This window comes from Primulina tabacum, chromosome 3 (assembly GCF_025594145.1).
Source record: "Primulina tabacum isolate GXHZ01 chromosome 3, ASM2559414v2, whole genome shotgun sequence".
Lineage (NCBI taxonomy): Eukaryota > Viridiplantae > Streptophyta > Magnoliopsida > Lamiales > Gesneriaceae > Primulina > Primulina tabacum.
Window position 1 is genome coordinate 25699352 of NC_134552.1, and position 26525 is coordinate 25725876.

The 26525-nt window shown below is 37.4% G+C and overlaps 2 protein-coding genes across 2 annotated transcripts; one reads left to right on the top strand and one right to left on the bottom strand.

Moving 5' to 3' along the window:
• The first annotated feature begins 18003 nt into the window (after positions 1-18003).
• LOC142541028 (putative sulfate transporter 3.4) lies at positions 18004-22962 on the top strand. Its single transcript, XM_075647566.1, is given in 13 exon segments — positions 18004-18458; positions 19653-19701; positions 19794-20001; positions 20153-20342; positions 20621-20686; positions 20792-20905; positions 20977-21093; positions 21324-21450; positions 21537-21823; positions 21906-22096; positions 22177-22262; positions 22391-22467; positions 22600-22962. Coding segments are annotated over 13 exon segments (2010 nt in total). The 5' UTR covers positions 18004-18098; the 3' UTR covers positions 22738-22962.
• Positions 22963-25568: 2606 nt separating this feature from the next.
• On the bottom strand, positions 25569-26189 carry LOC142538616 (uncharacterized). Its single transcript, XM_075643931.1, has one exon. It carries the CDS (start codon positions 26187-26189, stop codon positions 25569-25571), a length of 621 nt encoding a protein of 206 aa, XP_075500046.1.
• Between the last annotated feature and the right edge of the window lie 336 nt (positions 26190-26525).

Genomic DNA, 26525 nt, shown 5'->3' on the forward strand with positions numbered 1-26525 from the left:
GTCGCTAAATTCAAATTAGCGACGGTTTTAGTTTAAAGAAACTGTTGCATGTTCAAAGTTAGCGACTTTTTCAAAACCCCGTCGCTACACTTAGCGACAGTGTGGTACTAACCGTCGCTACATGGAGCGACGGTTTTTATCTAAACCGTCGCATAATGAAAACATGCGACGGTTTTTAAAAACTGCCGCTACATTTAGCGACGGGTTTTATACAACCGTCGCAACCTTTGGCGGCACATTTATGCCAACCGTCGCTAATTTGAAATTAGCGACGGTTTAACAAAATACCGCGCAAACTCTCTATAAATATCTCCATTTTCGGTCCATTTTCCTCCACAACACTTAAAATTTTTTCTCTCTTACACAATTTTCTCACTTCTCACAACACTCAAAATTTTTCTCACTACTTCATAACACTTAAAATTTTTCTTTCTTACATAATTTTATCATTTCACACAACACTTAAAATTTTTCTCACTACTACTTCATAACACTTAAAATTTATCTCTCTTTCACGATTTTACTACTTCACAACATTTAAAATTTTTCTCTCTTACACGATTTTAGCTTCGATTGTTAGTTTCTTTTATATTTATTAAATTATTAAAAGAATTTTTTTTATTTTTCGAAACAACTTAGCGACGGAAAGCATGAATAAAGACTGTCGCTAAAGTTAGCGACAGTTGCTTTATGCTGACCGTCGCTCATTTTAGCGGCGGTATAATAAACCGTCGCTAAGTAGCGACTGGTTAAAACAAAACCGTCGCTAATTTAAGTAGCGATGGTTTTAAAAAACCGTCGCAAATTCCACCTACCACAACGGGTAAAAACCGTTGTCGTTGAGCGGACTTTCAACATCACCCTCAGTTACAACAGTTTTAAAAAGACTACGACAACGGATTTTATCCGTTGTAGTGCCATCAAGATCCGGCCCAAACTCTCGACCCATCCTTAACACAGGTATAGGGCCCATGACATGTCCATGTATTCTCCTATAAATATCAGTTTTGAAAGTATGATTCGGACATTCAATATATTTTTTTCAGCAGCACCCTTAGCTGCTCTCTCTTTATATCCTCACTGTCTGACTTGAGCGTCGGAGGGGCTACGCCGGGACACCCTCCTGACCCCCTTTAACGGTCTTATTCGTGATTTCAGGCTCATGACAAATTCGAAACCTGCGTCTGGACTAGTGACACTTACGAGAATCGGACCCTAAATTTTCCGTGAGCATCAATATACAAAGCTAAAGCTAGTTAGTTCGAGGCTACCTTTGACGTATTATCCAAAGGAATGATACAATTGCTAGAGAATATTGTCTTGAGCAACTTAAAAAAAAAAAGACATCTTTACAATTATTGGATGAATGATTTGAGTTAATGTCGGATCTAAGATTTTGAGGCATGAGACGAGCACAAAAATAGTGCTCTTTTTCATCTATGTAAATATGATGGCATTTATAATGTGAATCTAAATGTGGACATTTATCCTCACGTATATGTTTTGGGTTTTCATTGTGAAGTTAATTCAATTCATGAAGTTCTTAATCATTCAACTTATTATTAATGTAATTCTGATTCACTTGTACTATTACTTTTGATTTCTCAGATATTTGATTGCTTGTGAAATACTTATTATGACTTGAAAGCATATTACTTTTTTTTTTCTACTCTAGACAATTGTTTTCTTGTAGGAGTTATGATTGTTAAAACCCTAAATACTAATATGCACAGACGGTTCATAGAATGATAGATTAAAATAGTTCTAACTTTTAAATGCATGAAAAAATTACCAAAATCACAATACATGTAAATATCATCATGCTAATCAACTAAAAAATTTCAGGCAATATTTCTTCAAATTCAAAAAATTTCCGGCAAGCATTCAAAGTAGCGAATAAATACCCCATTTTAAAATTTTGAGCGATTGAAAAAACTAACTGTAAATATGCTTGAGCGGTGGAAAGATAAGACATTTTTTTTTACTTCAATTGCTCTGTTTTTTCTTTGATCATATATAGTATTAAAATGACCTTTGTTTGACGTGTGAAAGAAAGCTGAATATGTCGATTTTGCTGAATCAACGTGAAGGATCGTTTTGACATCCTTGAAGGTGCTTCAAAGACAATATTCTCTTAAGCTGCAATAACTTGTGTTCTAAAAATAAATACACCTATTAATTAAATAGAGTTTTGTTTTCAAACCAAACGTAAGACACTCAAAATAATCATTCCTTAAGAAAACTAATCAATTTAAAGCTTTTAGCTTGTGTAAACTGAATAACTGAAATAAGGGGATCAATTCAGGCAGCTGAACTGATCAAATCAGTTTTAAAACAAAAACAATAAAAGACACAAATATGATTATGGATGTTCAGAAATGTAGAGGTCCGTATTTCGTATTCGTAATTTTTGCGGAATTATTTAAAATTTTTCTCTTTAAATAAATAACATGCATCATTCATAAAATAAACTGATAAATAGGTTTAACTTTAAAATAACAGCGGAAGTAAACATTGTGTTCAAACCAAAATTTAAAATTAATTCAACATGTTAAAACTGAGTTTGAACATAAAAAGTAAATGATGAAATGTGAGGTTCTCGGGTTCCCACTACTGCTGACCCAAGCTAGCTCACTGGTCCCTGCCCTCGGTTTCGACCTCATCAGTACCTACAACAATCAAGTCTAGTGAGTCTAAAGACTCAACATGCATATATCGTGAATAGCAAGTAAATATATCATAAAATCGCATGCAACGTAAAAAATATCGTATCGTAAAGCGTAAGGTGAAAATCGTGTCATGAAGAATTATAAATATGTGCATATCTGAAAATCGTACGTAAAAGGTTTGCTCGATAGAGCCCTTTCATAAAATATCATAATGAGATTTTTCTGGTAGAGATAATGTTTCAACGCAAGTGGCCCATAACATAACATGAACGTCTGATCAGACTAAACCACAGTATACTGGGCGTTAGAGATCACCACAGCCCTTGGATTGGATGTCCGTACCCATACATAATCGTAAACCGGTCGTAAGTCACCGGGTAGAGAGATCACATAAGCGTGAGGTGGCCACAAGACATATCACATATAACTCAAAATAAACATTTTCTATTTTATGCATGTAATATAATTATAACCCTGTTTTATCGGATGAGTTGGATCGTTCCCAAGCTTGCTGCAACCAAATTCTAATATGAGACACATGCAAATATTCTCAACTTGACAAAAACTTCATATCCGAACCAAAAACGAGACAACCGAGACCAACAATCTAATTTCCAACCATGACTCCGTACCAACCCGAACCAACATCGAACCATCGTTTAGTCATGATCAAAATGCACCTAACATAATGAAATAATGTTCCTAATAACTGTAATATACGAAAGTAGTGAATGGAGGCAAAAATCATAAAACGCTCTTTCGAGAGTCACTTTAGCACATTGCACCGTAAATTCTCGTACGACCTCTAAACTTAACCGAATCACAAACGGCCAAAACCATGACCTTTCCAACTCATTGAGGTACTGTCCAGTCCAAGGCCATAGGCTAAAAGCCAACCAAGAACTCGCACACCACCTCTGAACCGCGGCAAAGCTGCTGTCAAAAGCCGTGACAGCAGCTGTGCTTCCCTTGCATGGTTTGTGAAACCAGTGGCCATTGGGGCTTGAAATACCGACCAGAGTCTCTTACCAACATATTAAGGCGTGGCCTGAACCATGGCTAAGGGCTAAAAGCCAACCACAATCCAAGCAAAAACCTATGACAATCCAAAGCTTCACCCGAGCGCAAAAAAAATCTGTACTGTGACGTATTGAATCACCTTGCTGTCTTATATCGTTCCATTGGCCATATGATCAACCATGGCTCGATCTAGACTTGATGAAGTGTTGTATGAACCATGGCTATGGGCTAGAAGCCAACCACAATCCACCCAACACCCCCAAAGCCGAAAGTTAAATCCCAAACCGGAAAAAAAGAAACCGAGGGGCATTTGGTTTGTTGCTATAAAATTTCGATGGATCCGTGAACCAAGCCTTGAAAGGCTGTCTTGGTCACGTCATAGACTTGCTAAGGGAAGGTTCTAACTAGGGTTACAGCCCCTGGGCCAAACAAGATTCGAACCCTCACCTTAGACAACCAAACTCCAAAAATCGTGACTCAAATTTGCAACTATGGGAAAGTTGCTGTCAAGCCTTCATCCTGCGCGCATGGGCTTGAACTAATGAACCAACATGACTCTTACACACTCTAGTACATGCCTAGATGTAGCTTGGAGCGCCTGGAACCGAGCCAACCTCCTGAAATCACAAAAACAACCCGACCGTGAAGCTTAGAAGAAGGGCCGAGAAGGCCTGCACAGAATTTTTCTCATAGTTGCTGTCAAAAATCGGTTTTTGCTCCTTAAAACATGAACATATAATGTTTTAAAATATTTATATGACTTGATTGAAGAGAAATGGACAATATATACATGCCTGGAAATTTGTTTTGAATAAAACAAAGCAATACGACGAACACAGCGCGGCGGAGACTGAGTTGTATTTCTTTCTTGTTTTTCTGCTGTTGGTTCACGATTCTAGCAGCTCTTTTATTCTAATATTTTCGAAGGTAAGGGGTGTAGGGGTGCTAGGTAATGAAGGTGAAGGCTACTAGAGGTGATAAATGAGTCAAGGAATGCATTAAGGTAAGAGTTACAAGTGAGGGATTTGAATGACACAAGAATTGTTTCCTGCCTTCTTGCTGCTCGAAAATTGTGGGATTGGTAGGCTAGATTAGTGGTTTGATAAGGTGAATAATGATGCTTAAATTATTAATTATAGGTGATTTAAAGGTGAGGGAATTAATATACCATGAAGGGCTATGGAAGGGTAGTTAAAATGGAGAGTTGCCAAACATACATGAATTGATCTAAGGGGGGCAGAAAATTTGCTAGCAATTGTAAGGAAAAATGTTGTTTTAAATCTTGTATTTTAAGTCCTTAAAGTTTAACACCCATTATGTATTTTAGTGAATTAACAAATTAAATTAGGATAACCATTTCTTGAATGGCATGACTTGGTCTTAAAATTTAATTAGTAAAATGCCAGGTTATAATTTCTTGAATATGTTAGGCCTAGATAAATTTTAACCCAATGGGTTGGACATAAAAGAACTTATTTAATGACTTAACCCCAATCAACTTAATAAGTCTTAAAACATTCTTTAACATAAAAATAAATTATTCCTTGGCTTAAATTAAATTTAGGAATATTTTCTTATTATTAATTTTATCTCAATACTCCAACTCCAGTTCGGCCACGCGTATTTATCCGAAAAGATAAAACTAAACCTCTGCGTTTTAAAATAAATGATCATGACTTAACAAATTTTAAAATGAATCAAACACTCCATAAATATAAAAAAAATTATTTTTAATTTAAATAATAGTAGTTATATATGGCTTATACGTAATCTGATTTTTCGGGTTCTACAACTCTCCCCCCCTTAAAAGAAATTTCGTACTCGAAATTAAAACTTACCGAATAACTCGGGGTATCGACTCTTCATCTCTGGCTCCGATTCCCATGTAGCCTCCTCCTCCGAATGATTGAGCCATTTGACTTTCACTAGCTTCACTAGTTTGTTCCGAAACTTTTTCTCCTGTCTGTCTAAGATCTGCACTGGTCTTTCTTCATAAGACAGATTCGGAGTGAGCTGCAGCGGTTCGAAGTTCAAGACATGCGAAGGATTCGCCATATACTTCCTCAGCATAGAGAGGTGGAACACATTGTGTACTCCGGCCAGATTCGGCGGAAGAGCAACACGATAAGCTAACGTCCCAACTCTGTCGAGGATCTCGAATGGTCCGATGAATCTCGGACTAAGCTTTCCTTTCTTCCCGTACCGCTTGACACCTTTCATAGGTGCTATCTTCACGAAAACATGGTCGCCAACGACAAACTATAGATCTCTCCTCCTCTGATCCGCATAACTCTTCTGTCGACTCTGAGAAGTCCTCAACCTATCACGGATCTTAACTACTACATCGGCAGTCTGCCGAATGATCTCCGGACCCAATTCTGATCTCTCCCCTACTTCATCCCAATGAATAGGCGATCTACACTTACGACCGTACAGTGCTTCATATGGAGCCATACCTATAGACGATTGAAAACTGTTGTTATATGTGAACTCCACCAATGGAAACTTCGACTCCCAACTCCAAGAGAAATCGATGACACATGCACGGACAAGATCCTCCAAAATCTGGATAACTCTCTCTGACTGACCATCCGTCTGAGGGTGGAAAGCTGTGCTAAACAACAACTTCGTACCCATAGCTGAATGCAAACTCTTCCAAAATGAGGAAGTGAATCTAGGATTTCGGTCAGACACTATAGAAACGGGAATACCATGAAGTCTGACTATCTCTCGGATATACAACTTTGCATACTGAATCATGGTGAAAGTCGTCTTAATAGGCAAGAAGTGCGCTGATTTGGTAAGACGATCAACAATCACCCAGATAGCATTAGACCCTCTGGCTGACTTCGGCAACCCGACCACGAAGTCCATGGTAATATTCTCACACTTCCACTCGGGAATAGGAAGAGGCTTGAGCAAGCTTGCCGGTCTCTGATGTTCAGCTTTCACTAGCTGACACGTCAGACACTCAGATACAAAACGTCTGATGTCCTTCTTCATCCCGGGCCACCAATACAACAACTGCAGATCTTTGTACATCTTCGTACTCCCAGGATGAATAGAGTACGGCGACATATGGGCCTCAGATAAAATATCCGCTCGAATAGAACCGCCGCTAGGAACCCACATTCTGTCTCGATATCTCACAATACCGTTGCTAACTGTATACAATATACTGCCCTTGGCCTCATCTCTCTGCTTCCACTTCGCCAACTGCTCATCTGCTGGCTGTCCACCGCGAATGCGGTCTAGAAGAGAAGACTGAATCGTCAAAGTAGATAGACGGAGAACTCTACCTCGAGGGTATGTCTCTAGATCAAACCTCTGCATCTCAAACTGAAGAGGTCTCGGAATCGCCATATGAGCCATCACTGCGACTTTCCTGCTCAAGTCATCCGCAACTACATTAGCTTTGCCAGGGTGGTAGCTAATGTCACAGTCATAGTCCTTCACTAGCTCCAACCAACACCTCTGACGCATATTCAACTCTTTCTGCGTAAAGAAGTACTTGAGGCTCTTATGGTCGGTAAAGATCTGTCACTTCTCTCCGTACAAATAATGCATCCAAATCTTTAAGGAAAATACTAAGGCTGCCAACTCTAGGTCGTGGGTAGGGTATTTCTTCTCATGGATTTTCAACTGACGAGAAGCATATGCTATCAGCTTCCCATGATGCATCAACACTGCGCCTAAACCGAGTTTCGAAGCATCGGTATACAAACCAAAATCTCCGGGTCCTGAAGGCATGGCCAATACTGGTGCTGAAATAAGAGCTTGCTTCAAAGTATCGAAGCTCTCCTGACACTCATCGCTCCACACATACTTAGCATTCTTCTTTGTCAACGACCTAAGTGGAACTGCAATAGAGAAGAATCCCTGAATAAACTTCTGATAATATCCTGCTAGCCCAAGGAAACTACGGATCTCTGATGCATTCTGCGGCACAACCCAATCTCTGACTGCTGCAACTTTCGTTGGGTCTACCTCAATACCACTGCTAGAAACGACGTGGCCTAAGAACGGCACCTTCTCTAACCAGAACTCGCACTTACTGAACTTTGCGAATAACTTGTGCTTTTGCAAGGTCTGCAATACTGCGGTCAGATGTCTGCTGTGATCCTCTTGATTCTTTGAGTAGACGAGAATGTCGTCTATAAATACTATCACGAACTGATCAAGATACGGCTGAAATACGCGATTCATGAGATCCATAAAGATCGCTGGCGCATTCATCAAACCGAACGGCATCACAAGGAACTCGAAGTGGCCATAGCGAGTCCTAAAAGAAGTCTTGAGAACATCGGTATCTTTCACCCTCAACTGGTGATAACCGGAACGCAGATCAATCTTTGAGAATACTGAAGCTTCCTGCAACTGATCAAATAAATCCTCAATTCTCGGAAGTGGGTATTTGTTCTTCACTGTAACTCTATTCAATTCCCGGTAATCAATGCAGAGTCTCATCGAACCATCCTTCTTCTTCACAAATAAGACTGGCGCGCCTCATGGCGAAAAACTCGGACGAATGAATTTCTTGTCAAGAAGTTCCTGGATTTGCTTCTTGAGTTCTGCCATCTCTGTCGATGCTAATCGGTACGGTGCTTTTGAGATCGGCGCGGTACCTGGCATAAGCTCAATAGAGAACTCCACCTCTCGCACAGGTGGCATACCAGAGACGTCATCAGGAAAAACGTCTAGAAAGTCTCTGAAAATTGGTACATCGGAGGCTGAATGACTAGGTGTTTCGGGAACAGATACAAAAGTCGCTAGAAACGTCCGACACCCTCTATGCATGAGCTTCCTAGCTTGGACACAAGATATTATACGCGGTAAATTAAAGTACATGTCTGGTTCGAATAAGAACTGCTCCCTCCCAAGCGGTCGCACTAGAACAGATCTCTGCTGGAAGTCAATCAAAACTCTGTTCCTTAATAGCCAGTCCATACCCAGAATGATATCAAATTCTGGCATCGGCAATATGATAAGATCCGCATAAACAAGATTACCATGAAGTTCGAGGTCTATGTCCCGGATCACATTAGTAGCTGTCATCTCTTCTCCAGAAAGCAGTACTATCGAATACGCTATATCTAGCCCAATGGTCTTGACCTTGACGAAATTCACAAAGGTCTCCGAAATGAACGAATGAGTAGCCCCTGAATCTATCAAGGCATTTTTAGCTGAACCAGCTATAAAAATTCTTCCTAAAAGGTTGGAACATCATGCTAAACCAAAAATTTTGAAAGTTATAGACATGCGAAGGTCAAAGTTCTTCTACTCTAAATTCCCGAAAGTAACACTGATTAGAACATGAAATCCTATCACCAATTCTATGTCCAAGATTTTAACCCAGACTCCCAAAAAATTAAATCTCAAATATAAACTTAAAACTTTAAGATATCTGTCAAGAGCATCGTCTCCGGTTTTGTCTCCGCTGCGTGGAGAGCAAAAACTCTGCCTTGGGTAGGCAGACTCCCTTGAGGGCAATTCTTCAGTAAGTGGTCAGGACTACCACACTTGTAGCACATCCTGGAACCATACCTACAAACTCCAGTATGGCGGCGTGTGCACTTAGCACAGACTGGATACTCTGAGGTCCTCGGGATTGTCCGTCCCTGCTGCTGTTGTCCTCTGTTCCTGGATGGGCCGTGGAAAGGCTTTTTACTCTGATGCTGCTGATGAGGAGGGTGGTGCGGTGCTTGGACTGGTCGCTTGCCCTGGCGATCTCTCTCAATATCATTATGATCCTGCTCTGCAGCTAGAGCTCTGGAGACAGCGAAATCATAGGTAGTAGGGCCAGCCACCCTAACATCACGGCGCAAGATCTGCCGTAGACCATCCAGAAAATGTCTCAACTTGGCTCCAGTATCAATGGCAATCAAGGGCACAAAATGGCAACCCCTCTCAAACTTAAGGATAAACTCCGTAACAGTCATGTTTCCCTGCCTCAGGGTCATAAATTCCCTGGTCAACCTGGAACGCACCTCGTCAGTAAAATATTTAGAGTAGAATACCTCTGTAAAGCGCGTCCAGCTCAGAGTGGCCAAATTCAAGGCTACAGATGCTCCTTCCCACCACAAGCGAGCGTCTCCTCCAAACAGATAGGTCGCACAATGAACCCTATCCTCATCTCCAAGCCCCATGAATTCGAAGATAACCTCAAGGGACTTAATCCAGCCCTCGGCAATCATAGGATCTGTCGTCCTTGAGAACTCCTTCGGTCTCATCTTCATGAACCGCTCATAGGTAGCCTCAGGCCCCGTCTGCCTGGCTACCCCAGCATTGTTCCCCGCAAACTGTGCGAAGAACTGTGTCATTCCGGCCAACATCTGGGCGTTCAAGTCCGGTGGAGGGGGTGGCGGTACATCTCTATCCTGTCTATGATCCTCACCGTCCTCCTGGCGATGCTCATCACCTCCCGTGCGATCGTGAATGCGTCTAGGAGTCATACCGTTCCATATATATCCCATACGTAACCAACATGCATAATTTTATTATTTCTTTAAATTCAATTAAATACTGCATAATCAAAATCTTGACATAAAATATTTGATGAAAACATGCTGTTAAAATATTTCATGCTTTAAACGAAGTGCGCAAATGTAAAACTTACAGACCGATGACGTGACTTCATGAGCTTCTCGAGATCAGTAGTAGTACAACCCTTTACAAGAACATAGGCTCTGATACCAACTGTAGAGGCCCGTATTTCGTATTCGTAATATTTGCGGAATTATTTAAAATTTTTCTCTTTAAATAAATAACATGCATCATTCATAAAATAAACTGAGAAATAGATTTAACTTTAAAATAACAGCGGAAGTAAACAGTGTGTTCAAACCAAAACTTAAAAATAATTCAACATGTTAAAAATGAGTTTGAACATAAAAAGTAAATGATGAAATGTGAGGTCCTCGGGTTCCCACTACTGCTGACCTAAGCTAGCTCACTGGTCCCCGCCCTTGATTTCGACCTCATTTGTACTTACAACAATCAAGTCTAGTGAGTCTAAAGACTCAACATGCATATATCGTGAATAACAAGTAAATATATCATAAAATCGCATGCAATGTAAAAAATATTGTATCATAAAGCGTAAGGTAAAATCGTGTCATGAGTAATTATAAATACGTGCATATCTGAAAATCGTACGTAAAAGGTTTGCTCGATAGAGCCTTGTCATAAAATATCATAATGAAATTTTTCAGGTAGAGATAATGTTTCAAGGCAAGTGGCCCATAACATAACATGAACGTCTGATCAGACTAAACCACAGTATATTGGGTGGTAGAGATCACCACAGCCCTTGGAATGGATGTCCGTAACCATACATAATCGTAAATCGGTCGTAAGTCACCGGGTAGAGAGATCCCAAAAGCGTGAGGTGGCCACAAGACATATCACATATATCTCAAAATAAACATTTTCTATATTATGCACGTAATATAATTATAATCCTGTTTTACCGGATGAGTTGGATCATTCTCAGGCTTGCTGCAACAAAATTCTAATATGAGACACATGCAAATATTCTCAACTTGACAAAAACTTCATATCCGAACCAAAAACGAGACAACCGAGACCAACAATCTGATTTCCAACCATGACTCCATACCAACCCGAACCAACATCGAACCATCGTTTAGTCATGATCAAAATGCACCTAACATAATGAAATAATTTTCCTAATAACTGTAATATACGAAAGTGGTGAATGGAGGCCAAAATCATAAAACGTTCTTTCGAGAGTCACTTTGGCACATTGCACCGTAAATTCTCGTACGACCTCTAAACTTAACCGAATCACGAACGGCCAAAAACATGACCTTCTTAACTCATTGTGGTACTGTCTAGTCCAAGATCATAGGCTAAAAGCCAATCAAGAACTCGCACACCACCTCTGAACCACGGCAAAGCTGCTGTCAAAAGCCGTGATAGCAACTGTGCTTCCCTTGCGTTGTTTGTGAAACCAGTGGCCATTTGGGCTTGAACAACCGACCAGAGTCTCTTAACAACATCTTAAGGCATGGCCCGAACCATGGCTAAGGGCTAAAAGGCAACCACAATCCAAGCAAACACCTATGACAATCCAAAGCTTCACCTGAGCGCAAACAAAATATGTATTGTGACGTATTGAATCTCCTTGCTGTCTTGTATCGTTCCATTGGCCATATGATCGACCATGGCTCGATCTAGACTTGATGAAGTGTTGTATTAATCATGAATATGGGCTAGAAGCCAACCACAATCCACCCAACACCCCCAAAGCCGAAAGTTAAATCCCAAACCAGAAACAAGAAACCGAGGGGCATTTGGTTTGTTGCTTTAAAATTTCGATGGATCCGTGAACCAAGCCTTGAAAGGCTGTCTTGGTCACGTCATAGACTTGCTAAGGGAAGGTTCTAACCAGGGTTACAGGCCCTGGGCCAACCAAGATTCGAACCCTCACCTTAGACAACCAAACTCCAAAAATCGTGACTCAAATTTGCAACTATAGGAAAGTTGCTGTCAAGCCTTCATCCTGCGCGCATGGGCTTTAACTAATGAACCAACATGACTCTTACACACTCTAGTACATGCCTAGATGTAGCTTGGAGCGCCTGGAACCGAGCCAACCTCTTGTAATCACAAAAACAACCCGACCGTGAAGCTTAGAAGAAGGGCCGAGAAGGCCTGCACAGAATTTTTCTCATAGTTGCTGTCAAAAATCGGTTTTTGCTCCTTAAAACATGAACATATAATGTTTTAAAATATTTATATGACTTTATTGAAGAGAAATGAACAATATATACATGCCTGGAAATTTGTTTTGAATAAAACAAAGCAATACGACGAACACGGCGCGGCGGAGACGGAGTTGTATTTCTTTCTTGTTTTTCTGCTGTTGGTTCACGATTCTAGCAGCTCTTTTCTTCTGATATTTTCGAAGGTAAGGGTTGTAGGGGTGCTAGGTAATGAAGGTGAAGGCAACTAGAGGTGATAAATGAGTCAAGGAATGCATTAAGGTAGGAGTTACAAGTGAGGGATTTGAATGACACAAGAATTGTTTCCTTCCTTCTTGCTGCTCGAAAATTGTGGGATTGGTAGGCTAGATTAGTGGTTTTATTAGGTGCATAATGATGCTTCAATTATTAATTATAGGTGATTTAAAGGTGAGGGAATTAATATACCATGAAGGGCTATGGAAGGGTAGTTAAATGGAGAGTTGCCAAACATACATGAATTGATCTAAGGGGGGCCGAAATTTGCTAGCTATTGTAAGGAAAATTGTTGTTTTAAATCTTGTATTTTAATTCCTTAAAGTTTTAAACACCCATTATGTATTTTAGTGAATTAACAAATTAAATTAGGATAACCATTTCTTGCATGGCATGACTTGGTCTTAAAATTTAATTAGTAAAATGCTAGGTTATAATTTCTTGAATATGTTAGGTCTAGATAAATTTTAACCCAATGGGTTACACCTTTTAATTTAGACTTTAATTAAATATTGGACATAAAAGAACTTATTTAATGATTTAACTCCAATCAACTTAATAAGTCTTAAAACATTCTTTAACATTAAAATAAATTATTCCTTGGCTTAAATTAAATTTAGGAATATTTTCTTATTATTAATTTTATCTCAATACTCCAACTCCAGTCCGGCCACGCGTATTTATCCGAAAAGATAAAACTAAACATCTGCATTTTAAAATAATTGATCATGACTTAACAAATTTTAAAATGAATCAAACACTCCATAAATATAAAAAAAATCATTTTTAATTTAAATAATAGTAATTATGCATGGCTTATATGTAATCTGATTTTTCGGGTTCTACAAAAACTTCAACTGCTCCTATGTCACCCCTTCTACCACCTCGGGTATGGTCCACTAAAAAACTTTGACTTATACAATACTTTGTACAAACACACTCAGATTAGGACTTACACTACTGTCTAACTAAACTCCTAGCTTACACTGAAGGCATTACCCTCAATCCAATACTTGTTTAACGTCTATGTGTCAAAGACTCACTCAGCTAAACAATAAGCTCAACTCTCTGTATGTGTGAGTGATTGTGTGTGAATGTGTGAGAACTGATCTAATCAATACAACACGAAGGTGTTCTCATACAATTGGGCTAACTGCTTCTAGTAAGCTGATATGAAATGAGTGTGTCCTCTGTTTTTTTTTACACACTAGTATTTTGTTGTAGTTCCACACTTTCTTTAATGGTCTTGATCTGGTATTTATAGACTCTTAGCTGATCATATACGAAGACTCAATAATAATGTCTGTTACATTTGAATGTGCTTCCTTAGGATATGTCTTTTCATTCTGACAACTGTTCTGGAAGCTTTCCTTTTTTAGCTCTTTTGCAACATTTATTATTGTACATTCATCGTTGAAGTAACTTGTAGCTTGTACCTTGTATATCCATGCTTAGCTGGATTTCATTTGATAGTCTTGTCGTGATATGCGAACTGATCAGTTACAACTGATGCTCTGAACTGGTTCTCAAAACTGATCTGGTGAACTGTATCAGTTATTTTGTTTAGCTGGGTTCTTCATTAGTTGGGCTGTTCATTAGCTTGCCGGGCTTCTAAAGATTTGCTGTTGAACCACCTATCAGCTGACAGTTTTGGCAATCAGTTGGCGCTTTCAGTTGGCGTCTCGATATCTTTAGTTTTAGCTCGGGAATTGATCAGTTCAAGACCTAATCAGTTTCAGCTTTCTGCGCACTAGATAAACTTGTTAGAAACAAAATAAAAAGTTTTTTAAATTTATGGATCGATGGGATGAGCTCATGTGCATAGGATATTAGTTGATTTTTTAAAAAAAAAATTGGTGTCCTCAAATTTGTGAGTTTGAGGCACTTATCTCACAAGTTGCAATATAGTTCCGGGCATGTTGAGTTGTATCCTATGGATAGGATAGGATCGAACAAATAGCTAGAGCTCGAGATTTAACAAAGGAAATGACACCGTCCATTCGAAAATTTTAATGAAGTGGGAGTAGGGATGTCAATGGGCCGGGGCGGGGGCGGGGGCGGGGGCGGGTTTTCCATCCCCATCCCTATCCTCGAATTCCATCCCCACCCCCATACCCGCCCGAATCCCCGCTTTTTCGGGTTCGGGGAATCCCCAAACCCGAAACTTCGGGGATCAACTTCACATCCCCGCCCCCATCCCGGTTTCAAAAATAATAATATGACAAGACGATGGCGAATTCGGATATTTTTTCAAACCAAAACTTATTATTATCTATTATTATTAGAGATAATATTAATATCAATATCAATATTAATAATAATAAGATTATTAATATTTTAAAAAATAATATTATTATAATATTATTAATATTAATAATACTATTATTTTATTATTGATATTATTTTCGGGACGGGTTCGGGGATTTCGAGGATGGGGATAGTAATCCCATACCCGCCCCGAATTACATCGGAAATTTTTTCAAATCCCTGAACCCGAATCCAAACCCGAAAAAACCGAAAATCTCCATTCCCGTTTCGGACTTTTCCCGCGGATCCCAAACCAATGGGAAAAATTGCCATCACTAAGTGGGAGGCCGAAATATGCTGACCAACCTTACCATGTGAAAAGTCGCATGTAAATACCACCGCACCTGACCTATATATCTAACACACGACGCGTCACTCTTGGAAAACCACAAACGGAACGACATGTGTGGTTAAGTACTAATAATTATATTGGACTGATAAATTAAAGTTATATTTAGATATTAAAGTTATATTTTTTTAGGTTAATTTCATATTCATAAATTTCAAATATTTTTTTTTAAAAAAATTAAGATCATAGAGTCAAATCCATCTATATAACATTTTTATATATTGTTTAATTTTAATTATGATGAATTTCAAGTCGATTCAATACTCATATGTCATTTCAAATTCATTATACATTGTATTACTAACGCGTAAATAAATAATATATGAAATTAAAATTTGATAATATTTTCAATATAAATAATAAAATTAAAATTAAATTCATATATTTCAAATTCATCTTAATAAAAACAATCTAAAAGATTAGTTTGCCTTTAATATGTCTTGGTTATCTTGACCTTACGATTTCCAAAATCACATTAAATGACTCGCTCCATTATTCATCAAGAAAACTGTTTCAAAAATATGTCGTGTTTGATCAAATAAAAGAAATTTTGTCCCCAAGTTCACTAACTATAAAATCTCTAAAAAATATATAGTTTGTCTATCATATTCATACATACATATATATATATATATATATATATATATATATATATATTGATATCCCGGGATGTCCCGGGCCATGCATAGTGCTCGTGTCAAGAAAATAGGATATTCTCGGGTCATGGATGAATCCGGGCCAATAGGACGAAAATCTGCACTGAAGCCCGGATCTCGAGCAACCCGGGACATTGAGGGGATAGCTCAAGGACAGGGAGGGTCTGTGAAAAGGGTTCATCAGAAGGCCGGGCCAGGGAACGTCTGGAACATCTTCTCCCCGGGCTATTGGATGCCGAGACTCTCATGCAAATTCCCGGGAAGCTTTCTTCTCAAATTATTTCGATATGAGCGCCACACTCGCGTATACCAATAAGATAAGGTGTGGGCAGCCGTTCCTATCTCTAACACTAAGTGGTTGACAAAATCAGGTAGGACTGGATGTGACTAGTAGGAGATTTGACATGTCAGAATGTAGGGTATAATCAGCCGCCCTACTATAATTAGTAGGTAGCACAAAGAACGAGGTCATCATTACATCCCCTACTATACATACCAGGTTCTCTCTTTACATTTACTCTCTATTCAGATATTGAATACTCACATTTATTACTCATTTATTGCGTACACAAATATCACAACCATCACCTGGTTAGATTGGTTTCTTGCTTGAGGCCTTCACTGACTTAAGCATCGGAGTGGCCACGCCGGATACCCATCCGACGCCCATTCACGTTGTTATCTTCTTGTTTGCAGATCATTTTCGGCTGTCCAAGGAGAAAAGCTTTTGATCCAGACATTCTACTCTTATTTCCTTCACTATATCGATAGCAGATTTGGTGGAGCATCCGACCCGACTCTTCCATTTCACCCGGATCGCATCATATATATATGTATGTATAGATATATATGTATTAACTACATTAAAATAAAATAAGGAATTCTATATCAAATTATCTTATACACAAACTTAAATTCATATATGAAAACTTGGAGAGGACCGGAGTCCGGGTTCGGGTCTAGGTCATCTTTGGAGAGGACGGAGTAAGAAAGACTACGAGGCAAGAGCTAGTCATGGGATTAAGAGAGAAGACTAAATGACAGCCAGCTTGAGTAAAAAAAATACCTTACCATCCTTAAATGTGCATCCAACCTGACAAACCGATTAGATCACTGCATATTAATGCAAACCCGGGCTTCTTGCTTTGGTATAAGGGGCCCTGTCAACAGATAGTTCAGGCGTCAGGGTCCCTTTTTTCGTGCTCACATCATAACCAGTGACCGAGCTTAGTGACCGAGCTTCTAGGACAGGTATGGATTATAGTCCCATAAGCATGGGACACAATGTCAACAGATAGTCCAGGGGCCAGGGTCCCTTTTTTTGAAAAATATTTTGTTTAAAAGGATAGGAGCATATATATTAATATTGAATCGTTAATAAAAAAATTTAATTCTAGTAACGATATATATATATATATCCATCTTATAAAATCATGAGATAATTAATAATTTAACAATCAAATAAGTTAAAAGTAATTTAGAGAGAAATTTTCAAAACTCGACGACTCTTTTACATAAAAATATAGGATAGATTTCCTTAAGATGAGAATTTGATTGTTTTTAGATTATTCATATACAAAAAAAATTTCGTTGAATTTTATATAATTTCCCCGAAACATAAAATATATGTACTACGAGATTTTGTACGAGTAAATTAGCAAGTTTCATGTGAGACGATTTCACAGTTTTATCACTGTAAAAACTGAGACATGTCGACTAGTATATATTTATTAGGAAAATTAATAATTTTAACATAAAAACAACAATTTTTAATTGACCGGGGCGGTCGAAGATACATTCTCATATAATTGAACTGTTATATATCATTCTGAAAAGCTCTTCACAATCAACACGCGTGCACATTAAAGTGTTGGCAACCAAAATTGTTTTGGTAAATATAATTATTACTGTGTTCCTTCCACATTAAATTAAATTAAAAATAAAAAATATATTTATATTTATATTTATATTTATATAGAGAGAGTCCATGCAAGATATTTGCCACTATAAAAAGGCTCGAAGATTGTTGGCAAAATCCATCAGAGTTCCCAAACCAAAGTTTAACTTCCCCTAACTGTCTTTTCCCTTGAGAAAAAACCACTCAATCCCAACAAAAATGGGCTTGAATTCAAACAGAATCGAACATTTTTCAGACCTCGAAGCCCCACCACCATTGATGGTAGAAACCGCCACCCCTGCAGGCATCGGTTCGGTGCCACAACCACCGTTGGAAGTGCACAGAGTGTGCCTGCCGCCGCCCAGAACCACCGCGCAGAAACTCCGGCACCGCCTGCTGGAGATCTTCTTCGCGGACGACCCGCTCCACAAGTTTAAGGATCAAACGTGGTACAGGAAGTTGGTTCTGGGGCTGCAGTTTATGTTCCCTATCTTCAAATGGGCACCCAATTACAGTTTCCAGCTTCTGAAATCGGATGTTGTTTCTGGGCTCACTATTGGAAGCCTCGCGATCCCACAGGTACAAACTTTTTTTTAAAAAAAAAAATTCAAAATGTGATTCTTTTTTTAAAAAAATAAGGTGAAATTTTGTCCAGTTTTGATGATCAAATTTGATTATCATATCCCTTTAAAACCGGTCATACTATCTATAACGAGAGTGGTGGTCTCGATTTGAATTCAGATGTTCACAAGAACATCTTATATATAATTTATGAGAGTGCTATTACTAAGTAACATAGACCAAAGCCTTTAAAAACTTTAGTTTTTAATCAGTTTGTGCAAAAGTTGTGATTGCATTATATGTGTTCATAATAGAGTTGGCCTAATTAATAATAATAATTTTCATGTTTATATCAGAAAACAGAAGAATATCTGCACAGGGTTATCATTCAAGAAGCTAACGTGCACGTTGGCTATCCTACCAACCTAAAGAAATCAAAATAGATTAAGTTTTATGTCACGCTGAAAAATTCCCTTTCAAAATATTCGAACTGATCACAAGAGATGACTTGATAATATTTATCCATTATTAAATTATTGAGAGAATTATAATTTCGATAATTGATTATGTTGTCAAGATTCAATCTTAGCATGGTAGATTTACTTATTTTTTTATTCCTTTTTGTCATTTTCCAATGCGACCCAGATATAATATGTTGCTACATTCGACGTGTGTAGTAAATGACTAAGATTGAAATTTGACATAGAAAACCACAATCTCTAAAAAATAAGAGTGAAATACCGAAACTACAATTTTCTCTCGTATGATGGATTTTGCCAAAGTTTTTTAAAAAAAACATGTTTTGGTTTTTTTAAAAAATAACATTAAATGAAACTTTTGATTTTTTTTTCCTATTTGATTAGGTCATAAAAAAGTTTTGGTCCAACTTTTGTCTAATCTAGAAAGAGTTTACTCACCCCTCGACATAATTCCACGTCCACTCTATAATTTTTAGCTAATAATTCCGACATTCCAAGACTTTCAAATATAAATTCAATGGTGATTATATTTTGATTTGTGAAGCAAAATATGTCCACTGAATTTTCCTGGAAATCTAATTTGTCAAGTCAGCCACAGAATTTTGTTCTTGATAATATGAATATTTTCTAGATTATATATATTGTCTGAATAAAAATGTTAAGTTATATCCAAGTAAATAATGATTGGGATCCTTCATTAAACTCTGGATGATGTGTTCTGTCTTTTACACAGGGTATTAGTTATGCGAAGCTAGCAAATTTGCCACCCATCATTGGGCTATGTATGTACCAAACCTCAAACATTTCAAGAATCAAACTGTATTTTATCATTGAAATCACAAAATAATCATTTTAAACACTTGTTATTGAGCAGATTCGAGTTTTGTGCCGCCTCTGATATATTCAGTTCTTGGGAGTTCTCGACATCTTGCTGTTGGCCCTGTCTCAATAGCTTCTCTTGTGATGGGAACAATGCTTAGTGAAGTTGTTTCTTACAATGAAGATCCAACTCTTTACCTTCAACTGGCCTTCACTGCAACGTTTTTTGCAGGGCTATTCCAGTCTTCTCTTGGTTTTCTAAGGTATATTATCGTGGAGCATCAAAGAATTTAGTTCAAGGGGCTGCCTGTTCTGTTTTTCACTTCGCTTTGTTCGCCCCAGAATATGGATGTTTCAAGAAAATATTCATTTTTTGTTTGATGTCCTAACGAGTAAATTCGATGTGATTTACAGGTTAGGATTTGTTATTGATTTTCTTTCGAAGGCGACTCTAGTTGGCTTCATGGCTGGTGCAGCAGTCATTGTTTCTTTGCAACAGCTAAAAGGGATGCTTGGAATAGTCCATTTTACAGCAAAAATGCAGCTCATTCCCGTTTTATCGTCTGTTTTCCATCACAAGGAATGAGGTACGATCTTTAGGAAAGTTCGAATGTTTGAAATTTTACGTCAAAGATCAATCCAAAACCATGTTTCATAAGTAGTGCCTCTGCATGAGTAATCTATTTCTTAGACACCATAGGGGTTATGGAAATGTCGTTTTCCAAAATGCAGTGACCCTTTTCTGGACAACAAAATTTCCTTCTTATACTTGGCAGAATTGTTGTGATTCCAATTTCTTTGGTGGAAAGTTATGCAACTAATTTTTTTAATCTTAATCTTCGAATATAACACGTTAACGAGGATTTTATTTCATTTCTGCAGTGGTCTTGGCAGACCATTGTTATGGCCATGGTTTTCCTGGTCTTGTTATTGACTGCAAGACAAATTGTGAGTTTTTTTTTTTCATTTTAAATCTTTTTTCTTCGATAACTTTTTGGCCTATGATTCAAAATACATTCCAAATGTTATCATAAACTTCATTATTGAATGCAGAGCATGAGAAAACCAAAATTATTTTGGATATCGGCAGCTGCACCATTAGCATCCGTCATAGTATCAACCATACTGGTCGTCTGCCTTAATTCTAAAGCTCAACAGATCAAAACGGTAAGAAATTTGTGCTTATGCGAATATGTTTCTGGTTCATCTTAAATTTTAACGAGCCTTTTCTTTTCCAGATTGGTCACTTGCCCAAGGGTCTGAATCCACTTTCCTTGAACATGCTATTCTTTAGTGGCTCCCATCTGGCTCTTGCTGTCAAAACTGGAATTATAACCGGGATACTGTCTCTCACGGTATGTTCTTCGTGTACAGATCTTCATACATAATTTGCATTAAACTTAGAGAACTTGTATGGTTCTTTACGGTTTCAAAGGAGCTTATACTCATGATGAAAATACATTTTATTGTAAGTCTGTACAAACCAAACAGTCTGAATGTAAGAACTCTTGTTTTTCTAATTAATAGGTCTTGGCTTCAAGTCGAGTCGTGTGCTTTGTTTAATTTTATTTCTCCTCATCTATAGGAAGGGATTGCAGTGGGAAGAACATTTGGTTCTCTGAAAAACTACCAAGTAGATGGGAATCAAGAAATGGTGGCAATAGGCCTAATGAACATAGCAGGCTCGTGCACTTCGTGCTATGTTACCACCGGTAATTTTCACATTTCAAATCCATTTTCTTGAGCCCTAATAGGATAAAATCTAATAGCAGCAAAAAAACCCATCTTATTTTACCAGGATCATTTTCAAGATCTGCTGTAAACTACAATGCTGGAGCACAAACTGTAGTGTCCAATGTAATAATGGCCGCTGCTGTGCTAGTGACACTGCTATTTCTCATGCCCCTGTTCCATTACACTCCCAATCTCATTTTAGCGGCAATTATCATAACTGCTGTTATAGGACTAATGGATTACGAGGCTGCTTTTCGCCTCTGGAAAGTCGACAAACTCGATTTTGTGGCTTGCTTGTGCTCGTTTCTTGGTGTTTTATTCATCTCAGTACCTGCTGGTCTCGCTATAGCAGTAAGCTCTCTACTGTAACTTTCATAAATAACTTGCGTTAATTTTCATTGAGCCCTTTTTTTGAAACTTAAATATGGATCAGGTTGGAGTCTCGGTTTTCAAGATATTGTTGCACGTAACACGGCCAAACACAGCAGTTCTAGGGAACATTCCAGGGACACAAATATATCAAAACCTTAGCAGGTACAGAGAAGCTGCGAGAGTTCCTTGTTTTCTAATCCTTTCGGTGGAGTCTCCTATCTACTTCGCCAATACTACCTACCTACATGAAAGGTCAGAAGCGGATTCAGAATTTTTTCTCCTAAATCTTGAGATGAAACGGATATTGCCAGCATTTAACTCTTGAACTGCAGGATATTGAGATGGATTAGAGAAGAAGAAGAGTTGCTGGCATCGAACAACAAAAGCAATATGAAAGTTGTGATTCTTGATATGACAGGTTAGTCTCGACAGATTTTCGATCCTGCTGCCTGTGAATTTACTAATTTTCCTGATTTGTCAACACCTGATAATATCCACACACAACATTCAATTTATAGTAACTGGATACTCTATTTTCTTGTTCAGCTGTTACAGCAATCGACACGAGTGGTATAGACATGATCAACGAACTCCGAAAGATGCTCGATAAACGGTCACTTAAGGTACACCATAAACCCTCACATAACCACTAGTTTCAAATATCTCTACCAAAATTTCAATCTTTTACATCACGCTGTAAACATTTAGTTAATGTAGTAGAAAAGTTGTGCTAACCATTCGATCTCATTGTGCAGCTTGTGCTCGCGAACCCTGTCGGAAGTGTAGTTGAAAAGTTGCATCAGTCAAATGTTTTGGCTTCATTCGAGATGGAAGGGCTTTACTTAACAGTTGGAGAAGCAGTTGTTGATATTTCGTCTTCATGGAAAGCTTAATTAGCCTCTGAAAATGGCTTTAACACCATTTATTTTAATATTAAGTTGAGGGATTAGGCTTGATTGAGAGACGTTCCATTAGAATAATTAAGTGTAACTATATCCTATTCATTGCATCATATAGGAACTCAGAAAAGTTTTTGCAAAAGATTTGTATGGAATCAAACTGTTGAATCTATAACTTGTAATTTAATGCCAATCTTAGCTGTTTGCTAATGTTACACTATAAAAACATTATTATTCGTTAAGGTCTACGTTTTCCCTGAAAATTTTACAAATTATTTTGCTCAAAATCATACAAAGCTAACTGACTAATTCTCCATTCAACAAATGGAGATGATTATAAAAATATAATCCACAAAATTCAACTCAAATTCATCAAATATGTGGATGATGTTTTACCAGAAATCAAACGAATTTATACAAGAGTTATATACCACGATTTTTTCGGAAGAAAAAGTTAAGTCATGTATTTTGACGTCGTTGAGATTTTGATCCTCTAAGTCGTTAAAGTTCAGCCGTAGTTTATTATTATTATTTACAAATTTAGTAATTTGTTAATCAATTTCAGTTTCTTCTCCGTGGAAGTAGTGATACGATACTAACAATTGCTAAAACATTCAACAGTACGTAAGCACTCTCACAAGAAAAAAATTCAAACAGAAGAATAAAATTGTAAAAAATTTAAAGATACCAAGTTTTAACAATACAAGGGACTCAATGGTTGAATATACGTAACGAATGTTGCACCTTTAATCTATACTAGTCTTTTGAAGAGCGTAGCGTTGGCCCGTAGTACTTTTGTCCTGGCGTAAATAGCACAGCGCATAGCATAAGCTATTCGTTCAGGTCAACTATTTAATTTATTTAATTAAAAAATATTTACGTTGTCAGTGTTGGAGATTTAATAAAATAAATCTATAAATATGTGATTAAATCCATATATCACAACACGCCAAGAATTCATGTCCAATTATCATAAAATATAAATAACAGTAAATACGTACCGGAATCTATTGATTGATATAGCGTCAGAGTTATGGATCTTCCAAGGCAACAGAGAATCGACCACCTTATTCTTGCCTTTGATGAGAGAATGAAAGAGATATAGAATATGAGCGCCGTATATATTCTGTGTTGTGTTCGCTGTGCCTTGGGGATCATAACCTTAGCAGTCTTCAACCCATCATAGAATGCCTAATTGGGATGAGTTTCTACACACAAGGTGGATCATACCAATTTATTTAATACTTTGGAAACTCATAATTAATTAGATCACTTTATTGGGCCTTTTATTAGATAAATTATCCATGTACAATTAATTAAATTATGTGAGCCCACAAAATAATTCCAATAATCTCCCACTTGGGCCACATAAGTTATCCGGATATTGTACATGCAAAAACTTGGATTGAGCTCTTGTTATCTAAACCAAAATATTCCTTAACAATCTGGTCTATCAATTATACCAATATCGAACCAAAGCAGTCATCGCTACATTTAAAATCACTAGGACCCATCAATGATCACAATATTAGCATAATCAATAACATAGATCAAGTATGAATGTGTAACATGGAAATACATAAATTTGATCCAAGAATAAAACCTGTATTTCCAACTGGTCCTCCTAATGACTCAAAGAGTCCAATAACAGACTTTCAACCAAATGCTAAACCGCTATGAAAGACATCACTTTATTTCAGAGTAATTCAAATAAACTTTAGTCTGTACAGAAATCTTAAATCATGTCAAATGAGTCAATTCTCAAACCGAATACAAACTCCCACTATACAGGCATATCAACTATATGGACAACATCAATGTGTGTCACGTGACCAAAAATCTTGGGTGACCAACCCAGGACAAACGGATCCGCAATTATAGAGTTTGCAATAACATGCTTGATTGACACACAACCACTCTGAATTATTTCCTTCCAACTAGAAACTTCATGCCAATATATTTTGACTTCTACAAGTTTCAGTTGTTTTTTAAGTATAATATAGCGACTTTATTATCACAATTGATCCTCAATGGTTTCTTAGATCAATGATCATTACCGATGATAAAATTCCACAACTTTATTCGGATTTCAAATATCCAACTATTTCCAAATGTCAGATTTCCGATGTGTGAGCATAAAATCCTTAGTTCACTTTATGTACCGCATAACCCGATTAATAATCCAATGTCGGGTTTCTTTAATATATGTCCAACATTCTAATGATGTTCACAATATCTAAACAATGTTTTCTATAAATCCGAATGAGATTACAAGCCCGATAAAATTTATACCACCACATATGTGGGGCATAAACATCAATATATTCTTCTCAGTGTTTACTTTCAAATTTACTCACTCCCACTAAAGTCAACATACAAAATTAATTTGCATTTAATTTCAAAATTTCATGCATGCATAATGTCAATGTCATTTAAAATATAGATGTTCAATTTATCAAACTTATCAAACAAGGAACTCATACCAAACATATTTGAATTTCGAAAAATTGAAAATACCACATGGATAAAGGAAAAACTTGATTTGTCCAAACATGAAACTAAAATCAAATTTCGTCTAAAAAATGTGCAAAAAGTAATTTCTAAATTCAAATACCAGAAAATATAAAAAATTCTCAGTTCCTAAATAAAGCTTTAAAAAAACCATCAATCTTATTGTCATTTTCCATAAGATGTATCTTTCACCATCAGTTGAAAACCGGCTCCTTAGGCAACCCTTTCTTTGCACGCCAATTGGCGTATTTGGGACAATCCTTCTTCACATGCCCATCAGTCCTTTCGCAAAAGAAACAAGTGATCACTTTATCTTATTTCTGTTGCTCCATATGCTGTGAAGTCCCAGAGTTTCCTTCCTTATTGCTCCATTTCTTTTTCTTATTGATGCAATTACCTTGATAGTTAGATGCCAAGTGAGCACTTTCAATCACATCTTGTATCAATTTCTCCTCTTCCTGAACGCACTGCGCAATAAGCTCATTCAAAGTCCACTTTTCCTTTAGGTTATTATAACTTATTTTGAATTGATTAAATTGCGCAGGCAAAGAGATCAAGACTAAATGCACGAATATGTCTTCTAACAATTCCAACTTGAATGCTTTTAGTCGAGTCACAAGATTTGACATTTCCATTATGTACTCCTTTATGTTCTCTTTCTCTTTGTACCACATTAAGACAAGTTTATTGAGAATAGTACTTGTCTCGACCTTTTCGTTTGCAGCGAAACGATCTGCTATTTGAGTAAGGAACTTTCTAGCATCATTTTCGTCAGGAATTGCACCCCTTATAGTATCTGGAATGAAATGTTTCATAATCATCAGACTCATGCGATTTGATCGCTCCCACTTTTCCAAAGAACCCTTTTGATCAGCAGTTCCTGAACTGATCAAAAGTGTGGGGCGATCTTCCCTTAGCGCATAGTCCAAATCCATGCAGCCGATCACTATCATAACATGCTCTTTCCATTTCTTGAAGTTTGAGCCATTAAGTACTGAAATGTTGTTTAGATTGGCAGATATAGAAGATGCTATAACAAAATAGAACAAAAAACTCACAATAAAATATTGTCCATGCATATATTTAAATTAAATAAATCACAAAATATAAGCATGCTGGTGGTGGGCCCATAAAAAAAACCTAGCACAACATTGATATTTAGTCTTTGAACAAAAATAACAATTCGCAAGTAGTACACTCAAACATCATGATTATTAAATATTGATAATAAATCCGGCCAACAACATGACTTTCTTTGGACCGACAATTAC